This window comes from Camelina sativa, chromosome 14 (assembly GCF_030686135.1).
Source record: "Camelina sativa cultivar CO46 ecotype springtype chromosome 14, ASM3068613v1".
Taxonomy (NCBI): Eukaryota; Viridiplantae; Streptophyta; class Magnoliopsida; order Brassicales; family Brassicaceae; genus Camelina; species Camelina sativa.
In genome coordinates, this window is record NC_141893.1 from 2,123,046 (window position 1) to 2,147,860 (window position 24,815).

The 24,815-nt window shown below is 38.7% G+C and overlaps 3 protein-coding genes across 9 annotated transcripts; 1 reads left to right on the plus strand and 2 right to left on the minus strand.

The window, feature by feature from the left end:
* The first annotated feature begins 420 nt into the window (after positions 1-420).
* On the plus strand, positions 421-2,049 carry LOC104739091 (uncharacterized). 4 transcript variants are annotated; one of them, XM_087483166.1, is made up of 4 exons: positions 421-639; positions 775-1,505; positions 1,577-1,666; positions 1,740-2,049. In XM_087483166.1, exons 1-4 carry the CDS (start codon positions 628-630, stop codon positions 1,867-1,869), a joined length of 963 nt encoding a protein of 320 aa, XP_087339292.1. In that variant the 5' UTR covers positions 421-627; the 3' UTR covers positions 1,870-2,049. The 4 variants fall into 4 exon arrangements, with proteins under 4 accessions (XP_087339292.1, XP_087339289.1, XP_087339290.1 ...); XM_087483163.1 differs by having other exon boundaries at positions 447-635; XM_087483164.1 differs by having other exon boundaries at positions 450-635; positions 778-1,505.
* Positions 2,050-9,395: 7,346 nt separating this feature from the next.
* LOC104739092 (UDP-glycosyltransferase 75B1) lies at positions 9,396-11,242 on the minus strand. The gene has a single exon (XM_010459341.3). It carries the CDS (start codon positions 10,962-10,964, stop codon positions 9,567-9,569), a length of 1,398 nt encoding a protein of 465 aa, XP_010457643.1. The 5' UTR covers positions 10,965-11,242; the 3' UTR covers positions 9,396-9,566.
* Positions 11,243-11,650: 408 nt separating this feature from the next.
* On the minus strand, positions 11,651-23,458 carry LOC104739093 (callose synthase 1). 4 transcript variants are annotated; one of them, XR_015579263.1, is made up of 43 exons: positions 22,978-23,458; positions 22,141-22,354; positions 21,946-22,046; positions 21,730-21,851; positions 21,533-21,626; positions 21,318-21,428; positions 21,117-21,233; positions 20,941-21,033; positions 20,763-20,854; positions 20,545-20,671; positions 20,307-20,444; positions 20,121-20,197; positions 19,925-20,018; positions 19,561-19,680; positions 19,363-19,480; positions 18,874-19,211; positions 18,730-18,782; positions 18,588-18,648; positions 18,332-18,413; positions 18,195-18,244; positions 18,025-18,111; positions 17,808-17,945; positions 17,621-17,715; positions 16,897-16,981; positions 16,638-16,798; positions 16,435-16,558; positions 16,256-16,353; positions 16,042-16,171; positions 15,755-15,906; positions 15,535-15,644; positions 15,324-15,449; positions 15,161-15,229; positions 14,885-15,074; positions 14,643-14,802; positions 14,359-14,478; positions 14,117-14,235; positions 13,959-14,007; positions 13,755-13,867; positions 13,437-13,666; positions 12,533-13,333; positions 12,406-12,456; positions 12,129-12,314; positions 11,651-12,028 (listed from the first exon to the last, which is right to left on the minus strand). XR_015579263.1 is itself a non-coding variant. In XM_087483027.1 (43 exons), the coding sequence occupies exons 2-43, from the start codon at positions 22,325-22,327 to the stop codon at positions 11,780-11,782; spliced, it is 5,853 nt and encodes a 1,950-aa protein (XP_087339153.1). In that variant the 5' UTR covers positions 22,328-22,354; positions 22,978-23,458; the 3' UTR covers positions 11,651-11,779. The 4 variants fall into 4 exon arrangements, 3 of the variants coding, with proteins under 3 accessions (XP_087339153.1, XP_087339155.1, XP_087339154.1); XM_087483027.1 differs by having other exon boundaries at positions 13,959-14,042; XM_087483029.1 differs by lacking the exons at positions 17,621-17,715; positions 17,808-17,945; positions 18,025-18,111; ... (18 more) ...; positions 22,141-22,354; positions 22,978-23,458 and adding exons at positions 17,071-17,180; positions 17,441-17,519 and having other exon boundaries at positions 13,959-14,042.
* Between the last annotated feature and the right edge of the window lie 1,357 nt (positions 23,459-24,815).

Consider the following 24,815-nt stretch of genomic DNA (forward strand, 5'->3'; position numbering starts at 1 on the left):
AAAGCCCAACAAGAAACATTAAAAAATGGCCTAATCCCAAAACGGGTTCGGCTGAGACCTAATCGGAAGAAGAAGAACGGAGAGGAATAAAATAGCTAAACTCCGATCGATCGAAAACGCTTGCTTGAAGAGTCTCAAATAGGGATTCGATCAAACAGGTTTTTGAATTGAGCATAAGTCAATGATTAGAAACCCAAATTCGCAAGTCGAACACTCGGACTAATACAAGACAGACGTGTAGCAAATACCAATGCTACAACAGGCAGTAGCATCAACTCAGACTCAATTGGGCTTACCAATCTTACCTCAGGACCGGGCTTGCTTGTCTAATGTGGTTCACTTGGTTAGTGAGCAATTTATCTTGTGAATTGTATTAATTAATAAATGAGCTTCCCTAAGTGTAAAAAAGCTTTGGTAGACGACCTAAGGCAAACACTTTCTCGTTTCCTAATGGTCCTCTCTCGTTCACCTAACACTCCTCTCATCTCCTATTTCTAATTCATCAAAACATTATTAGGCGTTTTTTAAATTAAAAAAAAAAAAAAGAAAAGAAATTGTTTTCTGTTGTCTCTCGAAGAACAATGTCTCAGCTTCTCTTCCGTCTCTCCAAACTCTCTTCCCGGAAGGATGTGCTTGTATGTATGCTCTCTCTTGCCTTCTCGGTTAATTTCGTTCTGTATTAGTTAGGTTTTGTTAGGGAACAAGTTTGATTAGCTTAGACAAGAATGTATATTTTACTTTTGTGTTTTGATTTCTTGAGTTTTAACTAATTAGCAGATACACAAGAGCGTTCGCTTGTTTTCAACCAGCCCGTATTTGACACTTGGCAGCATTGGTGAAGACTTGCCAGGAGAAGGCGGCGGCTACATCGGGGATATCCTCTTGTTCGATCCTGCCAAGGAAGAGTTAGTCACAGTCCGGGACAAAACAATACCGGAAGATCTCGTTAACTCGAGACTGGTCGGAGCTTCACATGGATGGACATTTTTCTCTGACCGATGCAATCATAACTCTGTACGTATCTGCGACCTTTTCAATCCCCTGGCTTCCAAATCAAAGACCAAGATTATTCCTCTGCCTCTGCTTACTACTATGATCTATGGCCAAACAAAAGTGGTCTGGAACGTGGCAATGTCTTCATCTTCTCCTCACCAAGACAACGAGGAAGAAGACTGTGTAGTGGCTATCAATTTCTTGGGTAACCAATTGAGTCTGTGCAGGCCCGGTCGTGACCTCGGTTGGACTAACAAACAAATCCCTTTCGTCTGCTCTGAAAACTCAAATCTCATGTATTCAAAGAGAGATCAACGTTTCTATTTGCCTGCTCCTGGAGGCAACTACCTGTGCTCTTGGGATCTCCACTTCGATAGCGATCCTAAGTTCAATGAGTTGGTGTTTCTGAACCTCCCTGAGCTGCCACAGTTCGGGTGGGAGCTGCTGAATTCTTGTTTTAAGGAGGACCATTGGGTGGAGTCACCTTCTGGCCAAAGTTTCTTAATCAAATGGTAACGAGTGTAACATATAGACAGAAATTAATCTTGGTCAATTCTAACTTGGGTCCTCTATGCGTGTGCAGGTACTCTAACGTCCCTTCTAAACGACACAAAGATCCGATACTGATGGTGTTTACAGAGGAAGAAGACACAAAAGAGGGAACAAGGAACATGTGTTGTCTCTTGCTTGAAGTCTTCATATGATCTTAGTCTTGATGGTCTACTGAGTTCAAACTTTTTTTGCAGTCAAGAGGGAGACACAATAACTTGTCTCGACAAGTCTCTTTGGTTTACTAGGAAGCAGCTGGAGTCACTGTTAATTTCTCGTATTCTTGGTGGTCAAAGAAAAGACCGGTCTTCAAAAAACAAGGAGTAACATATACACACATTCATGCAAATGGCGTTTGTGTAGATATATAATGCATGATCTGTGTGTTATTTGTTTGCTTTCCAAGTAATTTACAGTTAGAAACCCTATAACTTTATTAAATATATGTTAACTATCTTCCTTAAGGTCGAATCCATTATAATAGAAAGCGAGACTTATTTTTTTCCATCTGCAAGACAAAACTTTCGTCCTCCATTGTCCATTCTATAAGACCAAAAGATAATAATTAATGAATATCACTTGAACTTTTCAACATTGGATATTAATTTTATTGTCGTCCATCCATGTTATCATCATGATCATGAAGACAGGACTGATCATCGATTCTAAATTGGCCTCAATTATTTGTTGCTAGTTATTATACGTTACATAGTATACTATAATGTCTTCTTTAATTTTCATCCAAATATCAAACGCAAATAGAAACAGTTACATACTCAGTTTCTTTTTCACTCTTATAATAACACCTCTCAAAACATCTATAAACTATTATTCTCATGGCAACGATGCTTTTTCAAAACGCCTAATAATCTTTTGACGAATTAGAAATTGAATCCAGAAGCTTACTGCAAGCTCGGGGATTAGAGATCTCAGCCTAGAAGGTGAACTGAAAGAAAGAATCTTCACCTCGGAGGTTCTGTGATCAAACGATGATATTGATAGAGAGATGGTACGAGAGAGAAGTAGAGATGATAGGGAAAATATTCTTATTATTCTCTAGGTTTGAGACTGTGAAGCCTTTACATACTGCCAGGTACCCTTTCACGTTTTGGGTCGGGTTTTCGGGTTTAAGACCCATTCGGATATTTTAAGATTTCGGGTCGGGTTCGGGTAAACATCCATCGGATATGGATAGTTTCGGGTTATATCCAAAACCTCGAAATATATTTCCAATTCAGATCTGAGATGATGGTTTTTCAATCTAAATTCAGGAAAAAAAATAATTCAAATTTATCAAAATGATTATAATCATAAAAAAAAATACCAAAGTTATCAAACCAAATTGAATTCATAAAAAGAGAAAGACAATTCTAAATACCAAAACATCAAATTTGTTAGAATCATATAATCTATATATTTTTTTTTTTTGAATGTAATGTTAAATTATATTCAAAACAAAAATACTGTTTTACAACTGGTGCATCATTGGTTTGATAGTTTTAAAGCAGAGAGCAGAAAAAATTAAAAATCAGTATCTAGTCCCTAGCCAAGTGAGTATACCACTATCATATCGGCGATCCCCTTTGAGGCCAATGGCGAGGAGTTGGTCCCGCATCTGTTTGTCAATGGTTTAAATGAGTTGTGAAGCAGGCTTCGGGTTTTCACCATGTGTCCGCCTGTTCTGCTCATGCCAAAGTGTATATATCGTCGTCTGCAAAACAGAACAAGCTAGGTAAGTTGAAGTCCTATCCTTCCAGTTGCTACAGGCGGAATGAATTATCGAATTCCAGCTTGTTGAGAAGCGAGACTTGTAGATGCTTTTTGCAATAGACTGCCAAATCTCCAAGCAGAAACTGCAAGAGAAAAATAAGTAATCACGTGTTTCGATAGAATTGGTGCAAAAAATGCAGTCACCAGGCTCGGCGGTGGACCATTGTGCCTTGCGATCTCCTGTAGAAAGTCTGTTGCGTATGGCCAACCAAGTACAGAAGGACTGCTTTGGTGTGGAGTGAGTAAACCAGATACATCTATGCCATGGGACTTCAACCCCCTCTGATCGAGTCTGTAACCAAGTATCGTTAGTGGAGAAGCTCGGATGGAACTTATTGTTTTTCCCCCTCCAAAGGACAACATCTTCCCTGGAGTTTGCTTGCTCGCGCTTCAACTGAAGCTCAGCTTATATCTGATTTAGCAGTTGCAGGCGATAACGCCTTCGACGACCTCTGCCCCACGCATCTGCAACAGACATATGTCTACTTATTCCAGTTTCTATGATACCTCTCTCCCCTACCACATCAGCCAATCGACCCAAGGACGACCAATTGTAGAACCAGAAGGAGGTACGAAGACCATTGTTGATTTCTGTTTTACAAAAGCTAGCTGCAACCTGTCTGAACTTGAGTAATTTCCTCCACATCCAAGAACCAGCTGCGGTAGAGTTTACAGACCAAAAGTTATTGTGTTTGAGAAGAGTATTCTCCACCCATTTGACCCACAATGACTCCCCCGACGAAACAATACGCCAGATCAGTTTCAGACAGCAGACATCATTCATCTCTTTTAGGGACCTCAACCCCAGTCCACTTTCTTTTTTAAGCCTACAGATATCTTCCCAGGCCACCTTAGCTTTATGAGGGTTTAACTCTGGACCAGACCAGAGAAGGGCTGAGCACAGTTTGTCAATCTCACTAATACATTTTCTTGGAAGACGAAAGGCAGAGAACCAGAAGGTACATATGCTCCATAGCACTGAGTGGATCAGATTTAGCGACCTGCAAAAGAGAGAAAACGGGCTGTCCAAGAGCCTATTTTCCTCTTTATATGCTCTAGAAGTGGCGAGTAATCGGAAGAAGATAAGTGTTTAGTAACCAACGATAATCCCAGGTACCGCACAGGTAGTTGACCGACTGCAAAACGGAAGGTGTCCTTGATCACCTGACAGTCGGAATCAGAGAGACCCCCCAAGAAAATTGTGGACTTCTCCATGCTTATTTTCAGTCCTGATTTCTTAGCAAAACTATCAAAAACCTCCACAATACCCTCTATGGACCGCACACTACCATCAGAAAGGACCATAAGGTCATCTGCAAACCTCAAGTGAGTAACCCCTAGTTCATTACAGTGCGGACGATAGGCAAACTGTGAGCCTGCAGGTTTATCCAGCATCCCGGAGAGAACATCCATCGCAATGATAAAGAGGTATGGCGAAAGAGAACAACCCTGTCGTAAACCCCGAGAGTTTTGAAAGAAACCTGCAAGTTTTCCGTTAACCTGAATAGAGAAGGATGCCGTCGTCACACATAGCATTAGGCAATAAACAAAAACAGGTGGGAGATCCATAGCGGAAAGGACATTTCGAAGGAAAGGCCATTGAACAGTGTCGAATGCCTTTGAGATGTCTATTTTGATGGCACATCGAGTAGAAATGGTATCTTTATGATAGTCTTTGACTAACTCAGTAGCAAGCAGAACATTTTCAATCAACAGACGGTCCTTAACAAAAGCCAACTGATTACCTGCAATGAACTTTGGAAGGAGCATCTTGAGTCTGTTGGCTTAAATTTTTTAGATCACTTTGTAAAGTACATTGCAACAGGAGATTGGACGGTAATCTTTCATTTCTTTGGAATCCTCCTTTTTGGGAATTAAGGCTAAAATAGTGGCATTGACACCCTTAGGGAGAAAGACTTTCAGGAAGAAAGACTGAACTGCAATCACAAATTCAGTTCCAATGATGTTCCAAGACTCCTTAAAAAATTCTGCAGTAAACCATCCAGTCCTGCTGATTTAGATGATGGCATAGAAAATAGCACAGCTCTTATCTCATCAGCTAAAACTGGTTTAGTAAGGCTATTCTTATCATCCTCCGAACATCTAAACTGCAGTAAATCCTGCAGCTCCTCCACCGTAGCACCCTCAAAGTCCGGAGGAATGAACTGAAGGAATTCGCTAAAATGACGAACTGCTTCCCTCTTAATGGCCTCCTCATCCGATACAACACTACCATCAGGTGTCTGGATCTCACGAATCATATTCTGAGCTTGCCTTGACTGAAAAACTCGATGAAAGGTTGTATTATTTTGATCACCAACCTTCAACCAATGGAGCTTAGATTTCTGTTTCAAATACTTGTCTTCAAGACCAACCAGAAAACACCATCGGTCATAAGCCTCTCGTTTAGCAATTATAGCATCTGCAGAAGGATTGAGCAAATTGGACGTCTGCTTCTCACAGAGAAGAGAGTAAGCCTCTTTTTTTTTAAAACACTAAGTGGGCTATTCGAGCACATGCGAGGGATCGAAGCTTCGGCTTAAGCACCTTAAGCCTCTTAGAAAAATGGAAAAGAGAGGATGTTGACATGTGAATAGGCTCGGTTTCCCCCCAAAAATCTGCCACCAATGGTTTAAACTCCTCCATATCCACCATGGCATTCACAAATTTGAAAGGCTTGCGACGTCACCCGGTGTCTACTTGGCTCAAAAGGTTTAGTCGACAGCGCGAATGATCAGAACATCCGCCAGCTTCAAAAACACTATAAGAAAGCGGGTATGCAGCAAGCCAGGCCTCATTAACCAAAACCCAATCCAATTTTTTGGAGATTAGATCATTCTCCCTTTTATTACACCATGTATATAAAGGACCATGAGAGGCCATATCAGCAAAAGAACAGTAGTCCACCACCGACTGGAAATCCCGCAAACCCTCTGTAACACCTGGTCCGTCATCACCACGAGAATGTTCAACAACAGCTAGAGTTTCGTTAAAATCTCCAAAGACAAGCCAAGGCTTATCTCTCATAATCAGAGAGTCCCTATGGTGGCGAATGTCCTCCCACAGGTCTTTCCTTTCCTCCATCAAGTTAGACGCATAAACAAAAGAACAAAAGAATTCCTCCTCTGCTGCCTCTAACTTGACCAGACAGGTAATCATTTGGCTACTCTTAAACACCGGAGTAAGCCTCATATTATGACGCCATACCACCCAGAGACGCCCCCGGGCATGATGCTCATAATTCGACATTAGCGACCATTCTCGAAACAACTTCTCACATAACCACTGAGCTTTACGCTTTTTCACCCTTGTCTCAATAAAACAACCGAACTGAAAATTCTGATCAGCGATCCATTTATTTATGATGGAATGTTTTGAAGTTCTATTTAATCCGCGAACATTCCAAAAGAAACTAGACATTAAGAACGCTTGGAGGTGGTCCTTGTACTCTGATCCCTAGGGAGTTGACTAGGAAGGTGAGTAGAAGGCTTCGAGAGAATCTTATGTGCAGTTTTAGAGCCACGAGGCAAAGAAGGTCGCAGCGGTGGGATAAAAGATACCTCCACTGACTTCTCCTGTTGCAGTGACTGCTCTCCTGCAACATATAATCTAAACTAACATATGAAAACAAAAACTAATTTATCTTGTAATAGTAATTATAAAATTACTTATAAAACTTGTAAATTGACTCAATCTATTGTTAGAGATATATAAATTTGGATGGTTTTGAGTATTTGTTCGGGTGTTTGGATATACCCAGTCGGGTTCGGGTACCCAATTCATTTACTAAAAGCATCCAATCGGATATTTTTAAACTTCGGGTTCGGGTTCGGATCGGCTATTTTAAATCAGGTTCGGGTTAGATTTTTGGGTTCGGATATTTTGTCCATCCCTAACATAGATGAATAAAGTTGGTTTTGTAGACACAAACCGTAATAATGTAAATTAAACATTAAGGGGGTGTATTGAAACAATGATTTTGGAGAATTTTAAGGAGGTGTATTGAAACAACCACCAATTCTGAGTCAACCTCTAGTTCTAGACACGGTACTCGTCGCTCCCATGCCATGTACAGCCCGTAGTAGACACCCCATAACTCAGCCAATGGCGCCGAACATCTTCCAATATTCAGCGCAAAGCCCCCACACCAACGACCTGTTGCATCCCTTAACACTCCACCCGCAGTAGCTAAACCAGGATTGCCTTTCGAGGTTTCGTCCGTATTGAGTTGCATCCAACCCTCCCCCGGACGCTTCCAACCAATAAACGCTTCGACTCTAGCTCGTGTAGGATTTAGAGCCTTACTACGATCATTTGCCACAGATGCATCCCTCGCCAAATCTTTTAAGAATCTGACTCGGTCCCTACACTTGCCCACCTCTCCAAAGATATTACCACATCTCTATTTCCAACTCCACCACACTACCAAAGCAAACAACGTGCACCATGAAACTCCATCCACTACCACCTCATCCGACAAGTTTGCATAAACCCATTCCATTAAAGATCCCGTAAAAAACAAACGTTTTTACTAGAAAATCGAGCAAACTTGAGAGCAATGTATGTTCCTATTTTTTTTTTTGGTATCAAATGTTCCTTTATTTTGTTACTAGAGAAAATAGAGCAAACTTAATTCTCTATTGACCTTTCTATATGTCATGGCTGAGTTTGAACAATTCTTGTATACCTTAAAAAAGAAAATTAGAGAGCTTTTAAATAAGAGAAAATGAAAAGGGAAAGAGGAAGATGTCGAATAAATATTGTCATCGAAGAAAGAGGATACTCATTTTCAGTTTCTCCTAATGTCCACTGGAATGCAATACAAACAGAGAGTGTACAGGTTCTATAAGGGTTGCATTATTGATTATGATTTATAAGAAAGTGATTTTTATTTAGTTTTGTAACCAAAAAAAAAATGAAGAAGAAAGAAGATGATGTTGACGGGAGAAAGAGAAAGAATTGAACTGTACTGCACAATAATAATGTTTTTACGTTTGCAAAATTGGAGAACCTTTAACAAAAGTAATTAAAAATATATTTTTAATGCATCAGACGCTTTGATTTCTCTAAATAAAATAAGGTATTCAAATGAAGTAAATATCTTGATACAATTGCTTTAAGCCTCTAAATAATTGTTTTCATATACTAAAAGAGAATTATTTTCTAAAAACACTGATCGCCAGAAAGCTCTGCCCTAACTTATTATTTGTTTTTAATATTCCATAATATTACATAAAACTGTTACTGTTTTTTTTTTTGTCAACTACCACTATTATTCAATTTATTTATATAATATTTTAGAATTATTAATTTAGTCTTATTTATTATTTATTATTTACAGCTATATGTCATTGTGTTTTTAACAAAAAAAAACGTGTTATTTTAAAAAACTTTATCACATAACTTTATTAATAAAAATTAAGTTTAAGATTTAAATATATTTTATATATTAGAAAAATAATTAATTGAAAATACATGTGAATTACCTGCAAATCTCATGAATTCAAGCGGGACAGATGTAAAGACATTTTGCGGCTCAAAATATTTAAACCTGTTGCAGGATAGCTTAGCGGATGGGTTTGACCGGGTTAACAATTTTATTTAAATCATTTGATTCATGAAATTTTAGTTTTGTGGTTTTTATCTGATTTGATACTTCAAGATTTTGATAAAAATCTAACTGATCACTAATTCGGTTCACATTCGATCTAGATATGTCATCATGTCAATCTAAAATTTATGGTGAATCAATTAATATTTTAAACTTTCATAACTTTGACGAATTCAAACCAATATAAATTTGTATTATAAATGTTATACTAAATAAATATGTAAAAAATTTAATATCTCAAACAAAAATTTAATTCCGTGCAATAGCACGGTTTATTACCTTAGTGTCCATTGTAAATATTGGAAACTACGATAGGGCTGAAAGCCCAACAAGAAACATTAAAAAATGGCCCAATCCCAAAACGGGTTCGGCTGAGACCTACAGTAATTGGAAGAAGAAGAACGGAGAGGTACAAAATAGCAAAACTCCGATCGATCGAAAACGCTTGCTTGATGAGAGTCTCAAAAGGGGATTCGATCAAACAGGTTTTTGAATTGAGCATAAGTCAATGTAGATGATTAATAATGGAGTACATTTTGTGTTTAATTGAATTGATATATACAAAGTGTTAGCAAATAACACTTTCATATATATGGCCACTTCTCGACACCAACTCTTGTCTTTTACTTTAACTTCCTCTGCTTCACTTCACACAACTTAACTTTTGAACAACAGAGTTTCCACAAATCTCCTCCACAAAAGCTTCCATGTTCTTATCCGAAGACCCTCCTTCTCCACCCGCTTCAGTCGCCAAACGCTTCCATTTCTCTGCGTTTTCCCTCAGCTCCACCGACTTCTCCTTCATCACTGCTTCCAAACACCTCTTTATCTCTCCTCTCTCCACCAAACCTTCCGAGTTCTCTCTTACCCTCACACCTGTCATCCATGATTCCTCCAGTAGCTTTGCGTTCGTCGGCTGATCTGACCACATCGGGAACGCCACCACCGGAACGCCAAGAACCAAACTCTCCAACGTAGAGTTCCAACCACAATGAGTCACAAAACAACCTACGGATCGGTGTCGTAAAACCTCTATCTGCGAACACCACGATACAATCATCCCAACCTCTTCGAGCTCGTCTCTGAAAGCAGCTATCTTCTCAACCTCTGTCTCGTCTTCACCTTCTGCTTTCGTTTCTCTGTTGGGTTTATCAGTTATAACCCACAGAAAAGGTCGTTTCCCTTCAATGAGTGCTCTAGCCAGCTCCTCTTTCTGTTTCTTGGACAACTCAACCATTGTTCCAAAAGAAACATAAATAACAGAGGACTCTGTTTTCGAGTCTAGCCAAAGTGTATAACTACTACTACTTTGATCTTTAACTGACTTGGTGGTGCTTCCTGAGAAAACCTCCGTGGGAAGTAAAGGACCAACCGCTACCATTTCGATGTTAGGGTAAGCCGTTAAGGCCTCTGGCTCCAGCGAATCGAAAGTGTTGATGAGAATTTTGGGGTTGGTTTCTTCTTTGAGAGACTCCATCATTTCTTGAAACGATCCGTATGCTGCTTTGTTTGTGTTGGAAGGTGTGAGGAAAGAAGGAAGATCTCGGATCTCCAGAGAAGAAAGATTCGGTAACTCGAAAGCAGACTTGTTTCCCATGAAGTGGTTGTAATAGATGTCGAAAACCAAAGCGGGTTGGATCCAGAGAAGAGCACAAGGAAGTTGATATCTTCGTGCTACTTTTGGAGCCCAATTGAGAAGAATCGTGTAGATCAAGCAAGTTACCGGAGAGTCTCCGTTCCGGTTAGCTTCGATAAAGTCAGATAGAGCCTTATCACCGTTAACCGTGAGATTCACCGACCGCTTTTGACTGTCGTCTGAGGTTGAAATGCCTCCGTCGTCGAAACCGTCGGAGAAAGTAAGGAAAGAGAGGTTGTCCACCTTTTTGTGGTTTGGGATCATAGACCGGTGGAAGAAGGAGAAACAAGTGACGAAAGTGACACGTGCGCCGGTTGTTTTGATGAGCCGACGAGCAAAACGGAGAGATGGGTTCACGTGACCTTGTGCCGGAAACGTTACCAGTAGAAAATGCGGTGGCGCCATCTCTTTATCTTTCTTTTTTATTTTTTTTGCGTTTCTGAACTCTGAAGAGAGTCCAATACAAGAATCTGTGTGTATGCTTATGAATTTGTGCTTTCATATGTATGTGTATATATAAATATAGATGAGCAATTGGATTTTGATGTCTGCACTGCTGCACATGCATGCGTACTCATCAAATATACGCAAAACGGTACCAGGTTACTTGTGACGTCGGCGGTGACGCTCACAAGATAAACGCTCCATTCATATAAAACCAAATTTGGGTTTTGCTTTTTTGCACATTTGATGATGTCCATGAGTATACAAACATTTTATAACCACCAAAACAAAACATACAAAAGTTCACTGCATTTTATAAATGTTTTGAGAGGTGTTATTATAAGAGTGAAAAAGAAACAGAGTATTAACTGCTTTTATATGCGTTTGATATTTGGATGAAAAATAAAGAAGACATTATAGTATACTATGTAACGTATAATAACTAGCAACAAATAATTGAGGCCAATTTATAAACGATGATCAGTCCTGTCTTCATCATGATGATGACATGGACGACAATAAAATATCCAATGTAGAAAAGTTCAAGTGATATACATTATTATCTTTTGTCTTTTAGAATGGAGGACCAAAGTTTTGTCTTTCAGATGAAAAAGATAGTCTCGCTTTCTATTATAATGGATTCGAACTTAAGGAAAATAGTTAACATATATTTATTAATCTTATAGGGTTTCTAACTGTAAATTACTTGGAAAGCAAACAATAGCACAGATCCATTATATCTACACATACGCCATTTACATGAATGTGTATATATGTTACTCCTTGTTTTTTGAAGACCGGTCTTTTCTTTGACCACCAAGAATACGAGAAATCTGCAAACCCCTACTAAACGCTTGGTTAAAGAGCATTCTTGTCTGAAACTCAGACACGAAAGGAAACCAAGCCAAAAACGCAACCGGTGTGAACAGAAGCAAGCCCATCAAGATCTCGTATCCTCGAGCTAGCGTCCTAACCGATGACCATATCCCTAGCTGTTGGATCAGAGGCTTGCAAGCTTGTGCAATCTGATGAGGACAAAACAAGATCGAATGTCACAAAACCAGACGATACTTGGAATCTTAGACACAAAAATGAGGAGTCTGATGACGGTGGAGAAAGACTTACCAGAAGCATTCCCCATCCGGTTGGCATGAAGGCAAGCATGCAGATGAACAAGTCTTTGATTGTTATGAGAGGAAGTGCGAGGAAAGTTATTAGAATTGCTACAAATGTGAGGAACACAAGACCCTTTATGATTCTGAACAGAAGCTGAAAATTCGTGCTGAATCTTCGCCTTCCAACGCCCAAACCCTGCAATGATCGTTACATAGAAGAAACCATCAACACTATGTTTAAAATCTGGCAAGAAAAAGTAAATGTGAATGTGCGTAAGGATTCATACCTTCACTATCAGTAGAATGAACAAGATCACAAACCATGACGCTCCATAAACCTGAAAACAGAGTCACTATGGTTCAATAATCAAGGGATTCACCATTCGCAGGGAAGCAGTTATCAGCTTAGCTTACCCAAAAGCTTTGATTTTTCCCTTTAAAGGTACTGAGGTGATACACAAGTCCGTACTGAAAGATGAAGAAGCGGAAGGCCAAAAAGATTTCAAGGATGATACCACGGACCCCCGAGTGTCTAAGATGCTCTAATTCTTTCTCCCACCAAGACTCCCAACTCTTCTCAGGAGGGACACCGATCCCTCCTCGGTTATATATCCATTTGTTCCAGTCTGTCCAGTCGTCAACAATCTTTTGCCACTCGAAACCAGACGGGTTGAAAAGGAAAGGAGCAAAAAGCCATGTCACCACCATGAACCATATGGAAACAGTGATCAGAATATAAGTAACCACACCCCTATATGATTGACCAAATATCTGATACACGAGTAGCAGAATCATTAGCTCGATGCCCTTCACGAAGTGACTACGAGAATAGAATCTATAGTTCTCAGCAAACTTCGCATGGAAGACCACAAACCCGCGCCCAGTTCCTCTGTATTCGGCGCCTCCATGAAACAGCGTCCTTCCGTAGTAATGTGTTTTTGTCCCGAGCTGAAACGTGAAAAATACGGAAGCAAGTTGTAACTGCATCAACACAAACTCGATCAATGCGTTATGGAACCCCCTCTCAAGTCCAATCTCCATCATCATGGGCAAAGCCATCAGAAAACCAATCTGCACAAATGATTGAGAAGCAAGAGCTGCCTCAAGAGGCTTGTTGTTACGAAAAGCTCGTTGGTTGCTCAACCCTTCTTCAAGCCCACTAAGTACTAGATATAGCCGGCCGTAAAGAAACACATACACGGTAAGCACGGTTAACTGTCAAAAACATAGACAATGGCTTCAGACTTGAGAAAGAAAAACAAATCTGCCATGTATCTATCTAGTGACTGAGAGATAAAAAGGGAGTATCTCAACCTACCATGGTACTGAAGTAGAACCCAATTGTGGTGAAATAACAAGACAGCATCCGGAAGAAATCAAATCGGTGTCCCAGTCTATATAGGTCGCGACTCAAAGTTTGCTCGCCGTTTCCATTAGCGATTTTTGCCTCAAACATTGAGATCTGGTTGAGACCCACATCTCTTCCTTTACCAACTTGTATATATTCATGATGAGTCACATTCCCTTCACGCAGAGTAGAATTAAAACCTGAAAGCAGTAGAGAAGTATGAGAATTATATGAAGTAAGTAGATCATATGTGTGTCACCAGAGAAGAAGAGATCAAGATCAAAGTGCCTGCAAATATGTCTTCACTAAGATTGATGACTTTAGAAGCTTTACAGATACCACCTCTAGTAAGGTGAAACAGCCGATCAAAGATATCTGGATGACCGTAATGGAATCGTACTCTGGAGCAGCAACAGAAAGAACACATTAATTTTGACAGCCACAGTATTCAAATTTCAACTCAGAAGATTTCAGAACAGGGGAAAAGCTTACTTCAGGGGACTAGCTAGCACCCTTTGCCCAATCGTGACAAAGCTGTTCTCTTGATTTGACATAAACCATGCAAGAGAAGACACACTTCACACATAACCACAAACGTAAGAGATCAATAAGTGCATTGAAAGACAGGAATAGGATCAGACTGTTAGTACCTTCCAGTGAAAATATGCTCTCTAAGACCAAGAATTGTTGGACATCTTACGCCTCCATGCTTTTCAAGAAACTCTTGCAGCAAGTTCCTCATTTTGAAAGCTTCCTCCATGTAGTTATCCTATTTGTGAAATCTTTAGAGGTTAAGAGTCTCCTAGGGTGATCATTCTTTTAATTAATCATAAGCACAAATCAGATTCACTAGCGACACATCCAAGACTTAAAAGAAAATTATCTAATGCACCTGGTTCATGTCTATTGTCTGCAACCCTTCTCCGCGTGTAAAAATGATAGCATGGTTTTGATTTTCCGGTTTTCCTTCTCCTAGTATAGCCGGTCCCGGGAGCTTAATCCGATAAATGAGCTGACAGAAGAGAAATATAAACTCAGACAGTCAGACTCCAGAAAATAGAACAGCAGCATCAATATCCTCTGACTTCAGTTCATAGGATTATCCTCGTCCTCGTATTTTGGAAAAACAAGGAGCACCAAAATGTTAAGCATTTATTTATTTTTCTCGTTTTATACCTGATCTAGTGTTTGAACACATTCAGAAGAATCCATTGGTTTGGTCTGTGGAGCTGCTTTCACAAGAGCTGAGTAATAAATTTTCTCCTCTGTCCCCTTATAACTTTCTTTATGTGTTTGCTCCACCTCATCGATATAGGCAACACGAATAGACGGATACCTGGCATAAGGAAATAGCAAGCTTAACTAATGGGGTTAAGAAATCAAAGGAGGAGATCAAAGATGAAAAATGAAGAAATTACGTTGTCATAAGTCTCAATATGTCTTTAGCACGTTGGTCGCCAGATCTCTTATGAATACTGTATTGTTGGCAAGAAACCACAAAGGTGAACTTCATATCCGCAAGTGCTTGACATTGTGCCCAGAGTGACCCTCCGCTCTTTGATGCTTCTTCGCTGGTTAACTCAAGAGCCTTGTAGCCTTTCAATAGTTCTAAAACAAAAACGAAGGTAGTTTAAGGAATGCTTTCACACTTTCTAAGAATGAAAAGGAATAAAAGCTTAGATTTCTTCAAGCACCTTCATCCTTTGCCATATCAAGGAAGGCCTGAAGTTCCAAAGCCTTTCGGTAATACATCATGCCTCGCACTAGTTGAAACAAGTCAGAGATCAGGCACAACAAGTTTATCAAAAGATAAATTCGTAAAATGAAGATTAAGAGAGGAGGCTAAAGTCTACATACCAGTTTTAGTCAGAGTTTGGCCTCTGTAAGATGCCCAGAGACGAAGCTCCTCTTCCAAATCCTCTCTTCCTCTTAATTCTTCTTCGTTGCCACATTTCACTCGTTCCAGAAAGTTTGTCCATTCATCTGATATAAGCCATGGACTCAGCTGATAGCTCAAACTAGATAACAGCGCCATATGAAAAGTTTTTAAAATATTGAAAAGTGAAACCTGGGAAGATCTTCTGCAAGTAAAAAAGTATAGAGACTCCATCTTCATTTTGCTGTTCTAAGCCAAATATGGAGAAAAGAACATCCTCTGAAAAGTATGGTGTCAGGACCCTATGCAAAAGAAAATTGGGGGAAGTTAAGAGATGTATCGTAATGGAAAATGCATCCATAGATGAAGGTGCAAAACATGGCCATAAATTTTGAAAGTGACTGGAACCTACGAGAAGGAAAGCATGTTGCGGATCTTGGGTGCAGCAGGCATGTCCATGAATAGTGAATTTGAAAAGAAAGTAAGACGCCTTCGAGCTTCCAAGTTGGACGGAACATCCATAGCTGACTCCTTGACAGTAAGCAAAAGATGAAGCCTCTTAATCTGCAAAAGAACAAAAACGGAGGACATCGGACAAACCACTTAAGACTCCCCTCATGCCCAAAGAGATCAAATGCACTACTGTAGTGGAAACAAGAATGAGATAAACGGAATAATTATTTTAAGGAAGAGACTTGCTTTTTCTTTCCAAGCTTCTGTTTGAGAGTAAACTGGGAATCGAAGTTGGCTGAAATATTTGCGCTGTTGATGAAGAGGGGTCATGAAGTCGTACTTGACATAAGCTCCATTGTTGGCAGTCTCTAGTAAGCTATGGAATAGATACTCTAAATCAGAGTGCTTCAAACGAAAAATGATTGATCACTTCGAAGACAGCTCATACAAATGATCTTACCTTGGGACTTCTTCTTCCATGATATCTCTAGTCACCACTTCTAACATGTTCAGCAAGACAATTACAATTTGATCCTTGTCCTCCTCCCTGTTTTGTAGCTGTTGCAAGTAGACCAACCTCAGTTATTTTCATGCTAAGTTTGGCACAGATAGTCATCATTGTTATGCTACAGTATGTACCAAATATTCGATTAGCCGAACAAACTGGCCATACAGATCAGGAAGGGCACTCAGGTTCAGTTCTGTTAGCAGTGTTTCGTTCTCAATATGTACATCAATCTTTGAGAAAATGTCGTTTATGACCCTGGACAAGAACATATATAAGTTAGGAAAGGTTATGTAAGTCCTGAGTTGGAACAAAGGCAATGGATATAGAAACTTACTGTCCTTCTCGTTCTCCTACGACCAAATAATTAATGAGATTCTTAAACGAGGCATAGCATTCTCTAACTGCACAAGTCATGTAGCTGTCAACAGCCAATCTCTTTTTCAGTTCACGGTCTTTTCCGTTGCTGTCTTTAGCCATATCCAAAGCTATTGGGATCTATGACGTATAATCATGAACATTTAGAATACACCAACATCTAGAACACAAAAACGCAAAATGTAACAGCAGACGTAAGTCAAAAGATAAATCTTCACCTTACTAGCCAGTAGAAAAGGTGGCCACCGGATAAGATCCAAATCAGGGTCAGACCAATATGGCACAAGCAAAAGTTCCATTTCCCTGTACATTATCACAGAACTCTTATAACCACATTTGTAATTACTTTTTCAAACGTGAATTGAAAGTAGAGTAGTTATAGGTTTTTGAACAAGGAAGCCGGAGAGGTGATTTCAGAGAGAGTAAAAGGCAGAGAAAGTAAGAGCGGCCAAGTGCTGATTTGGGTGAGACCAACATGAACACCAGGTACAGAATAACTTGTCTGCATTTGAAAGTTAGATAGTTGATGAGAGGGTGAGTTAGACTCCTGAAAAGACCAATCTGTTTAAGGTGAGTAGGGCTTCCTCACTGTTCTTTTGAAACCAACGGTAATGTCATAAGACCCCAAATAAAGTTTTAACTTCTAAGTACTACTCACCTTAAAATGATTAATATTTTCATAAATCTAACTCCCTTTCTCGTCAGATATATAACTTTGTAACACATGCAAGTTCATACTGTAACTGGTGTTCATGTCCTCACCTTCTATGGATGTCGGTCTCACTAAAATCAACACTGGGCAGTTGTTATCTCCTCTGCCTTTTACTCTCTTCAAAACCTCCTCTCCAACTTACTCGTTTAGAACCTGTAACTAGTCTTCTTTCTATCAAAGTTCATTTTCAGACGGGGATAAGAATGAAAAGATTCAAAGGCAAACCGAACCTATCACTAATCAAGTCCTCTTCTCGGAAACTACTGATTATTTTGTTCCACATCTGAGCAAACCGCGCCGCTTCCTTGTCTTTACTAGATGGAAGCTGAATAGAAAAAGAGAACACAACCTTAGATAAAACTCTACAAAAAAACAAAAGGTAGTGAAAATCACTTAGCATAACAGCAGTAACCAGACCTGATCAAACTTGCGAGAGAAGGTCGCCCTAAATCCCTTTTTCTTTATATCCTCGGTCTTATCATGTGGTACCAAGCAATCATTAAAGGCCCCTGGTATGGACTCAAATCTCGACCTCAACATTCCAAGTGTTCGGATCTGAAGTGAAACAAAGTTCTTTTTAAGACACCATCTCTTGAAAACTAAAGTGAGTGTATGCTTTTTAACAACAATAAACCTCTCCAAGACGGCGGAAAGCTCCATTTAAACCTCCAACCAGAGTTGAAACTATAGCATACCATATTTGAGTGTCCATGAAATAAACCTGCATATAGAAGTTAGCATACCACAGAGGAAACCATAAGAACAAAAGAAGATATGGGAATGAACAAGTATGCGCAAACTCACGAGAATAACTGGCGACCAGAGCGCAATGACGACGCCTATATTACTCTTGGCTGCAGAAACCAAAGAAACAACGGCATGATTATTTAATAAAACAGCATTATGCAATAAGCAAATCCTGATATTCTGTTATCCGTTACCATGAGGGAAAAACTCATGCCAGCTGTAGACGGATATATGGATTCGCATTATATCTTTGGTTGGACCAACAAGGGGCTTAATCTGCATCGAAGACGGAAAGCATGAAATTTTTTACACTCATGGACTGAGATGAATGTCATTAGAATCTTAATGGCTGTTTGTAGAGAAAATCACGTTTCCAACTTCCAAATAAAAGTTTCTTGCATATCGCTCATGCTAGACAACACAACACAACAATACGATAAAATGTTATACCTCAGCGTAATAACTGAATGCCAGCTTCGAAATCAGCAGAACGATCCAAAACATTGTGTACCTAGAAATCATTTGCGCGTCATCATTAAGCAGTGCTGAAAAAACACCCAACATTCCGACCTATAAGTTTTAGAGTCCTTACTTGAAAAGTGACAAAGCGCTCTCATGCATACCCCTTCCTATATACAGACGAGGCTGTATCACAAAAAAAAACATGATAAGACCACCTTTTTAATTTAATATCACGGACTTAATTTTTCAAAATAAAAGCACATGAATAAACTACCTGAGACCACCACATCATCAGCATCATTATCTTAAAGTCAGACCTTTCAATATAACGCCGAATGAATGGAAACAGAAAAAGCAACGCTGAAAGCATGTTTGGGGATAAGTAGATAAGAATAGCCACTATGAAAAGGGAAGGTGAATTATGGCTGTGTCCCCCAAACCAATTCTTTATGGTCTGAGCAAAACCAGAAGCGTCTTTCCGACTGTATGCGTAAGTAACTGGCATGACCACAACCCATACTGCAGCCGCACCAACTTTCAAGACGTATCTGAGTTTCACATAGAGTGACATGCTATGTCTTGCCTTCCAGCTGAGGGCTATGTCAAGGACAGCTGCAATATTGAAGTCAAACAATCAGAAAACTCGAAGGTCAAACTAATAATTGGTAGGAAAACATCATATTTCGAGAGGACACTAAGACAACTAAACTATTTCACTCATAACAGAGGATGCTAAACAGCAAGCTATACTATGCATGATCACCTTGTGCAAGCTTTAGTATAGCTGCTGTAATGAAGACGCTCAAAACCTTTAGGAAGACATCACCCTGAAAGATGGCGCTCAACTCTCCGGATCCATTCCATGCAATAACAATCATTGCCTAGACAAAAGTTCTACATTAAACAACAAAAGAAAACACAAATTTAAAATACATTCATATTAACTACAATATTTTGGTACCTGCAAACACAGGATATAAAAGCTCCACATTCTATCAAAACTTCTAAATATATGCCAGAAGGAGCGTATCTCGACAAAATTGACTTTGCCCATCCACCGATCTCCACTACTTGATTTTATCTGTAGCATTACGAACATAATCAAAAAAATTATAAGATAAAAAAAAAACTGATGCAAATGAAGTAAAAAAAAATGTACTGGTTGAAATAACTTTAAGACATGACGATCAGCCTAAGCTGATACAGCAAGATCTATCATAACACTTAAAATTACAAGTTTATGATCCATTAGACCAATTAATGCAAAGATTTGCATAAGCAGAGAATACATATACGACCCATTTTTCAGTCTCTATCACTCATACCTCACTTCTCTCAAGCCGAAGTTCTTCAGCTGTCCGACAAAAGAAATCAGCATCGGCCCGCATAGGCCACCCTAGACGAAAACATCGAATTGACCTGCATAGTTTCAGGGACAAGGAATTTAGACCACCCAGAATTTTGTAAGGATCGGATAGCGTGACATTCCAAAAAGGATATAAGATTATCATCTGCATTTACCAAAAATATTCATTCAAGTCATCATAGTTTCTCCACACAGAATGCTTTGACTTTCCTCCTCTACTTCTCTTTGCTTCCTGTAATGCACAAAGATCTAGATTAAAAAAAAAAATAGGTGAAGAACCTTGAAAGCTTGAGAATAAAAGATGGCCACGACTAGAATAACTGAAGTGAGTGGAGTGGAACCTTTGCTATTGTCTCGTATATTGGAGTAACTACTTTCTGCAGGAAAGCTTCTTCGTCACCACCATAAGCTGGCTTTACATGCTCCCCTGTCATGGGACTAACACTACCAGCCAACATACCATACAACTCGAAAGCCATCTGAACACAGAACAGGTACGAAAAATCATAATTAAACTTAAACAGCTATGAAAATGCTCACATATAATTAAAATTTTAACTAACTAAAGTGAATCCATACATGGTGATATATGTAACAGAGGCATTCTGGCATGAATCTCAGGTTAGCTGCTTCTCCCCATATTAAAAGATAAAGTCCCATGTAGAGCAATTTACGTTGTTGTACCTCTTGTTGAATAGTCGGCAACCTTCAAGTGCCAACAAGAGGATAAGCAGACAGAAAGGTATAAGCAGCATATGTTTTCAAATCTTTCAGACGTTAAAGTGAGAAACTCTCACCAAAGGCTGCTTTTCCGACCCAAATACTTGCACCACTTTTTGTAGTTTCTGAAAAGTTTCTTCATCACTATGGTCAAGGCGCGATCATCCAACTAGAGCAAATATTGAACACAAACACTTAGTGCAAGTTAAACTGCCTAGGTAGAGAGCAAACAAGATATCATCACAAAATGCATACCTTTGGTTGTTGTTCAGGTCTTGGAAATTGTCGGATGTGGACATTAGCAAGTAACAAGATCAAGTGCTCTCTTTGATTCGAAACATTGTCTTTCTGCAGTTTAAAGGTTGAACAACATTCAGTACAGACTTAAACTTCAAGTCAAATAATTAAAACAGGATATTCACTAACATCACCTGAAAACCAAACATAGACTGAAGCCAGTCTAAAATGTCTTCATCGAGTTTCTTCTTGTGACCTGCTGCCCATGGTAAGCCCCTTGTATTTCTAAGAGCGGCTACAGCAGCTTGTATCTGCAGAACAGTATTCAAACAGATTATGTGAACTGAAATACAATAAAACAGAAAAATAGAAGGTAAGCTGAGAAGCTGGATAACCTCAGGCAATCTCATTATAGCTTGATTCTGACTATCAGGGTCGAGGGGAAGTATATTGTAAGGCACGTAAATCTGGGTTTTCTCTTCAACCTTATTGTGCGTTTCCAAAATCTACAGCAGAGAAAAAAAGGATGATCAGAGACAAATTTGATAATCCAGATCACAACAGTTTCAAGATGTTTTTGCAAAGCATTAACAAAGATCATCATCATCACCTCATCAGCCACTTCCACATCTTCTGTTTGATTAACAGCCTTCAAGACTTCAAAGAGAACGGCAGCAGTTTGATAGGCCTTTGTAAGTTGAGCACTATAGGGGGTAAAAGGATTGTAATATGAATGAATAACTCAGTAAGAGAAAGCTATAAGGAAAACCGAAAACTATGGAGGAATCTGTTTCATCAAACACAAACCGGTCAGCTATATCAGCAGCATTAAGCAAAGCTTGGATGTATTTCTTGTAGTAGTGTTGATAGAAACTCTGCATTTCACGCGCATCACTCTTTTGCCTTCCTGCCAAAGTTGTTTCATTCTCCTGGAGAAGCAATCAGAAACAAAAACAACAAGTGTTTTAACACGTAACACAACATGTTACAGCAGAATCATACAAATTGTTGACATCCATTTACCCTTTCTAATCGTTGAAGAAGCGCGGTCTTAAACTGTCTCACACCACGCCCACCTGAAGTTGGATCAAGCCTATGTGCCTTCTCAAACGCGTAAAACCGACCTGTTAGCATCATCATCATCCACAACTGTATCATTCAAAAAGCTCGTTTAAGATGTTCAATCAGAATCAAGTTTCGAAAATTGTTACAACTCACAAAGGTAAGCAACACGTGGATTACTAGCTTCAACTTCATTAGCCACACGAAGAATGGGAGCAATCTCCACTAAAGATGATGGAACCACTTCACTATCAAGCATAGCTTCTCCGAGACTACCAACAGTCTGAGTCCGCAGAATCCGCCTCTGTGGCGGAGGCGGATCAGGTTCCCTTCTTTGAGACATCTTCTAAATCTCTTCAGAAGAATCAATCTGAGCTACCAAAGTAAACTATTTAGTCAAAACCTTGAAAGACTTTGTGAACCGAAGGAAAACAAAAAAACCAAACATAGAAAGAGAGAAGACAAGAAGTAGAATCCAATTTTAAAGTATAGTAATTGGGAAGCTAATTCTGATTCATCTTCACAAAAAGGAAAAAGAAAATACTACTGTAGGCGCAATGAACGGGAAAAGATGTTTCCTTTTTTTTTTATAAAGAAACATAGAAAAGATCCAACCGAAACCCAGTAGTAAAGTAGCCGACGATGTAAAGCGCAAAACAGATACTTTAACAATCCAATTCAACAACTCCATAGCTAAAATACAAGATACTTGTGGTCCTAGAGAAACATAAAAAGGATTAAACTTTCCAAGCTTAAAACGAACACGATTGAGAAAGCTCTAACTTTTGTTATTGTTTTTTGACAACGATTGAGAGAAAGCTCCAATTACAAGACCTAGAAGACGAAGCATCCAGTCTCTCACTCAAATAGGGTAAGCGAAACGCATAATCAGGAAAAGACATCCAATTTCATTATCTAGGAGTTGAAGAAAACGAAACCCATAATCAAAAAAAAAAGGTGAAACGAGACCCAGAGAGAGAATTGAAGCATCACCTGACGACAAACAGAGGAAGAGAGAGAGAGAAGCAGAGGAACCCTTGAAGATCTAAAACAGCATCAGATATGCGACCAAGCTACAGTTGTATTACAAAAAAAAAAAAGCAATCATCTTTCTTTCGAGCACTTAATAAAAAACGAGTCTCCGGCGAGATAACTCCGGAGAGAGAGAGAGGAAAGCAACGGCTACAAGACAGGCGCCAAGTAAGTTTCAGTAAGGTAGAGACCTTTCCTTTTCTGCAGCTTTTCTTTTTCTCCAATCGTATACTGCCACGTCACCCTTTACGTATTATATAACGTCATATATTTTTTTTTTTTGGAAGCTGCTGGGTCCTTTTCCTAATACTATATGTGTGTGTAAAACAATAAAATTATAAAAAAAAATATAACGAGAGTTTTTTTTTCTCTTTGATAAATTAAAAGAGCTCATACCAACTTTATTTAATTACTTAAAAGCTTCATTATTATTTTTTCAGTCATGATAAAAGTGTATTATTAATAAGGGTTTTATAGTTTAGTCATGTGTGGGGTCGTTGAATTCAGAGATCATCCTCCAACTTATCTTCCTTTCGAATTTCCAAATAATAATAATACAAAAAAAAAAAGTTTAAAACTCTAATTAATTAGATAAGTCACAAGAGTAAACAAGTAATCAATTTCTCGCGTCAAGACAAATATTTATGATCACAGAGGAGTATTAAAAAACCAATTGTTGTATCAAAGTGTCACGTCGAATTTGTCCATTAGTCAAAACCATTGATTGATGTTGAGATATTTATTCCTGCTAAGATGCTCACTATTCTCCAATAAATCACACGTTGTTATCTAGTAGTATTTAATAAACTCATATAATGCTTTTACTGTTTCATTATCACAATATAACTTTATTTGGGGTTATTATGCGATGAGTTTGTGGTTTAGATTCAAAAAAATGCATCTAAGACTCAGTGGAGATACTATCCTTTCCATTTATTAGTAGTATACAAAAGTTACTTCTAAGCTTTTTTTTCTTCCCAACCTTTCAACCAAAATAAAGAAACTTAAAGGAAAAATCAAACAGATAATTGCTCAAAAGTTGAAAAATTGAGTCATATTGAGTCATAAAAGAAAACAAACATGAAATTGCAAGTAGGACCTTTTTCATCATGCTTCTTTAGTTAAAGCTGTGTAGACTGGATACTATATAAACTATATCAACAACATTTACGTTTTCACCATTTATATGTTTACTTACGTTACATTATATATTGGTCACATACTCTCCGCACGTCATTCTCTTTTGGGTAACTCATCTTTTGATAAATTGTATTACTATCTTGTATCTACTATACTCTCTTTCGCGTTACAAGTTGTCGTCATTACTTAAGCCTATTGATGCTTGTGACCTCCGCAGTTAAGCAGGTCTGCAATTTCCCGTCCATTTCCATATACTGTTTAATTATTAAATACAATTAAGTTAACATTATTTTCAAAAAAAAAGACAACAAAACATCTGTGGATGCTTGTAAGTTATAATTCTTTATTTCTTATACAAGTACGTACTAATATGTTTATCCTTTATATATTACCAATTCACTTCCAAAAGATATGCATAAATATATGGTGACAGAGAGCTCAACTAACACGCTGACGTTTTGTTTCTCTCGTTTAACAAGGTCTCACGTCAATTCTCTGTTTTCTGACGTTTGAATCATTATACTATAATTAATTTAGGATTGGCATGTGAAGATAGACACAAACATTATCCCATATATATAGAGCAGTAGAGTTTGTATTATTTTTCTCAGCAATTAACAATATGAAAAAGGCATTGTGAACTTGACCAAAAATTGCTT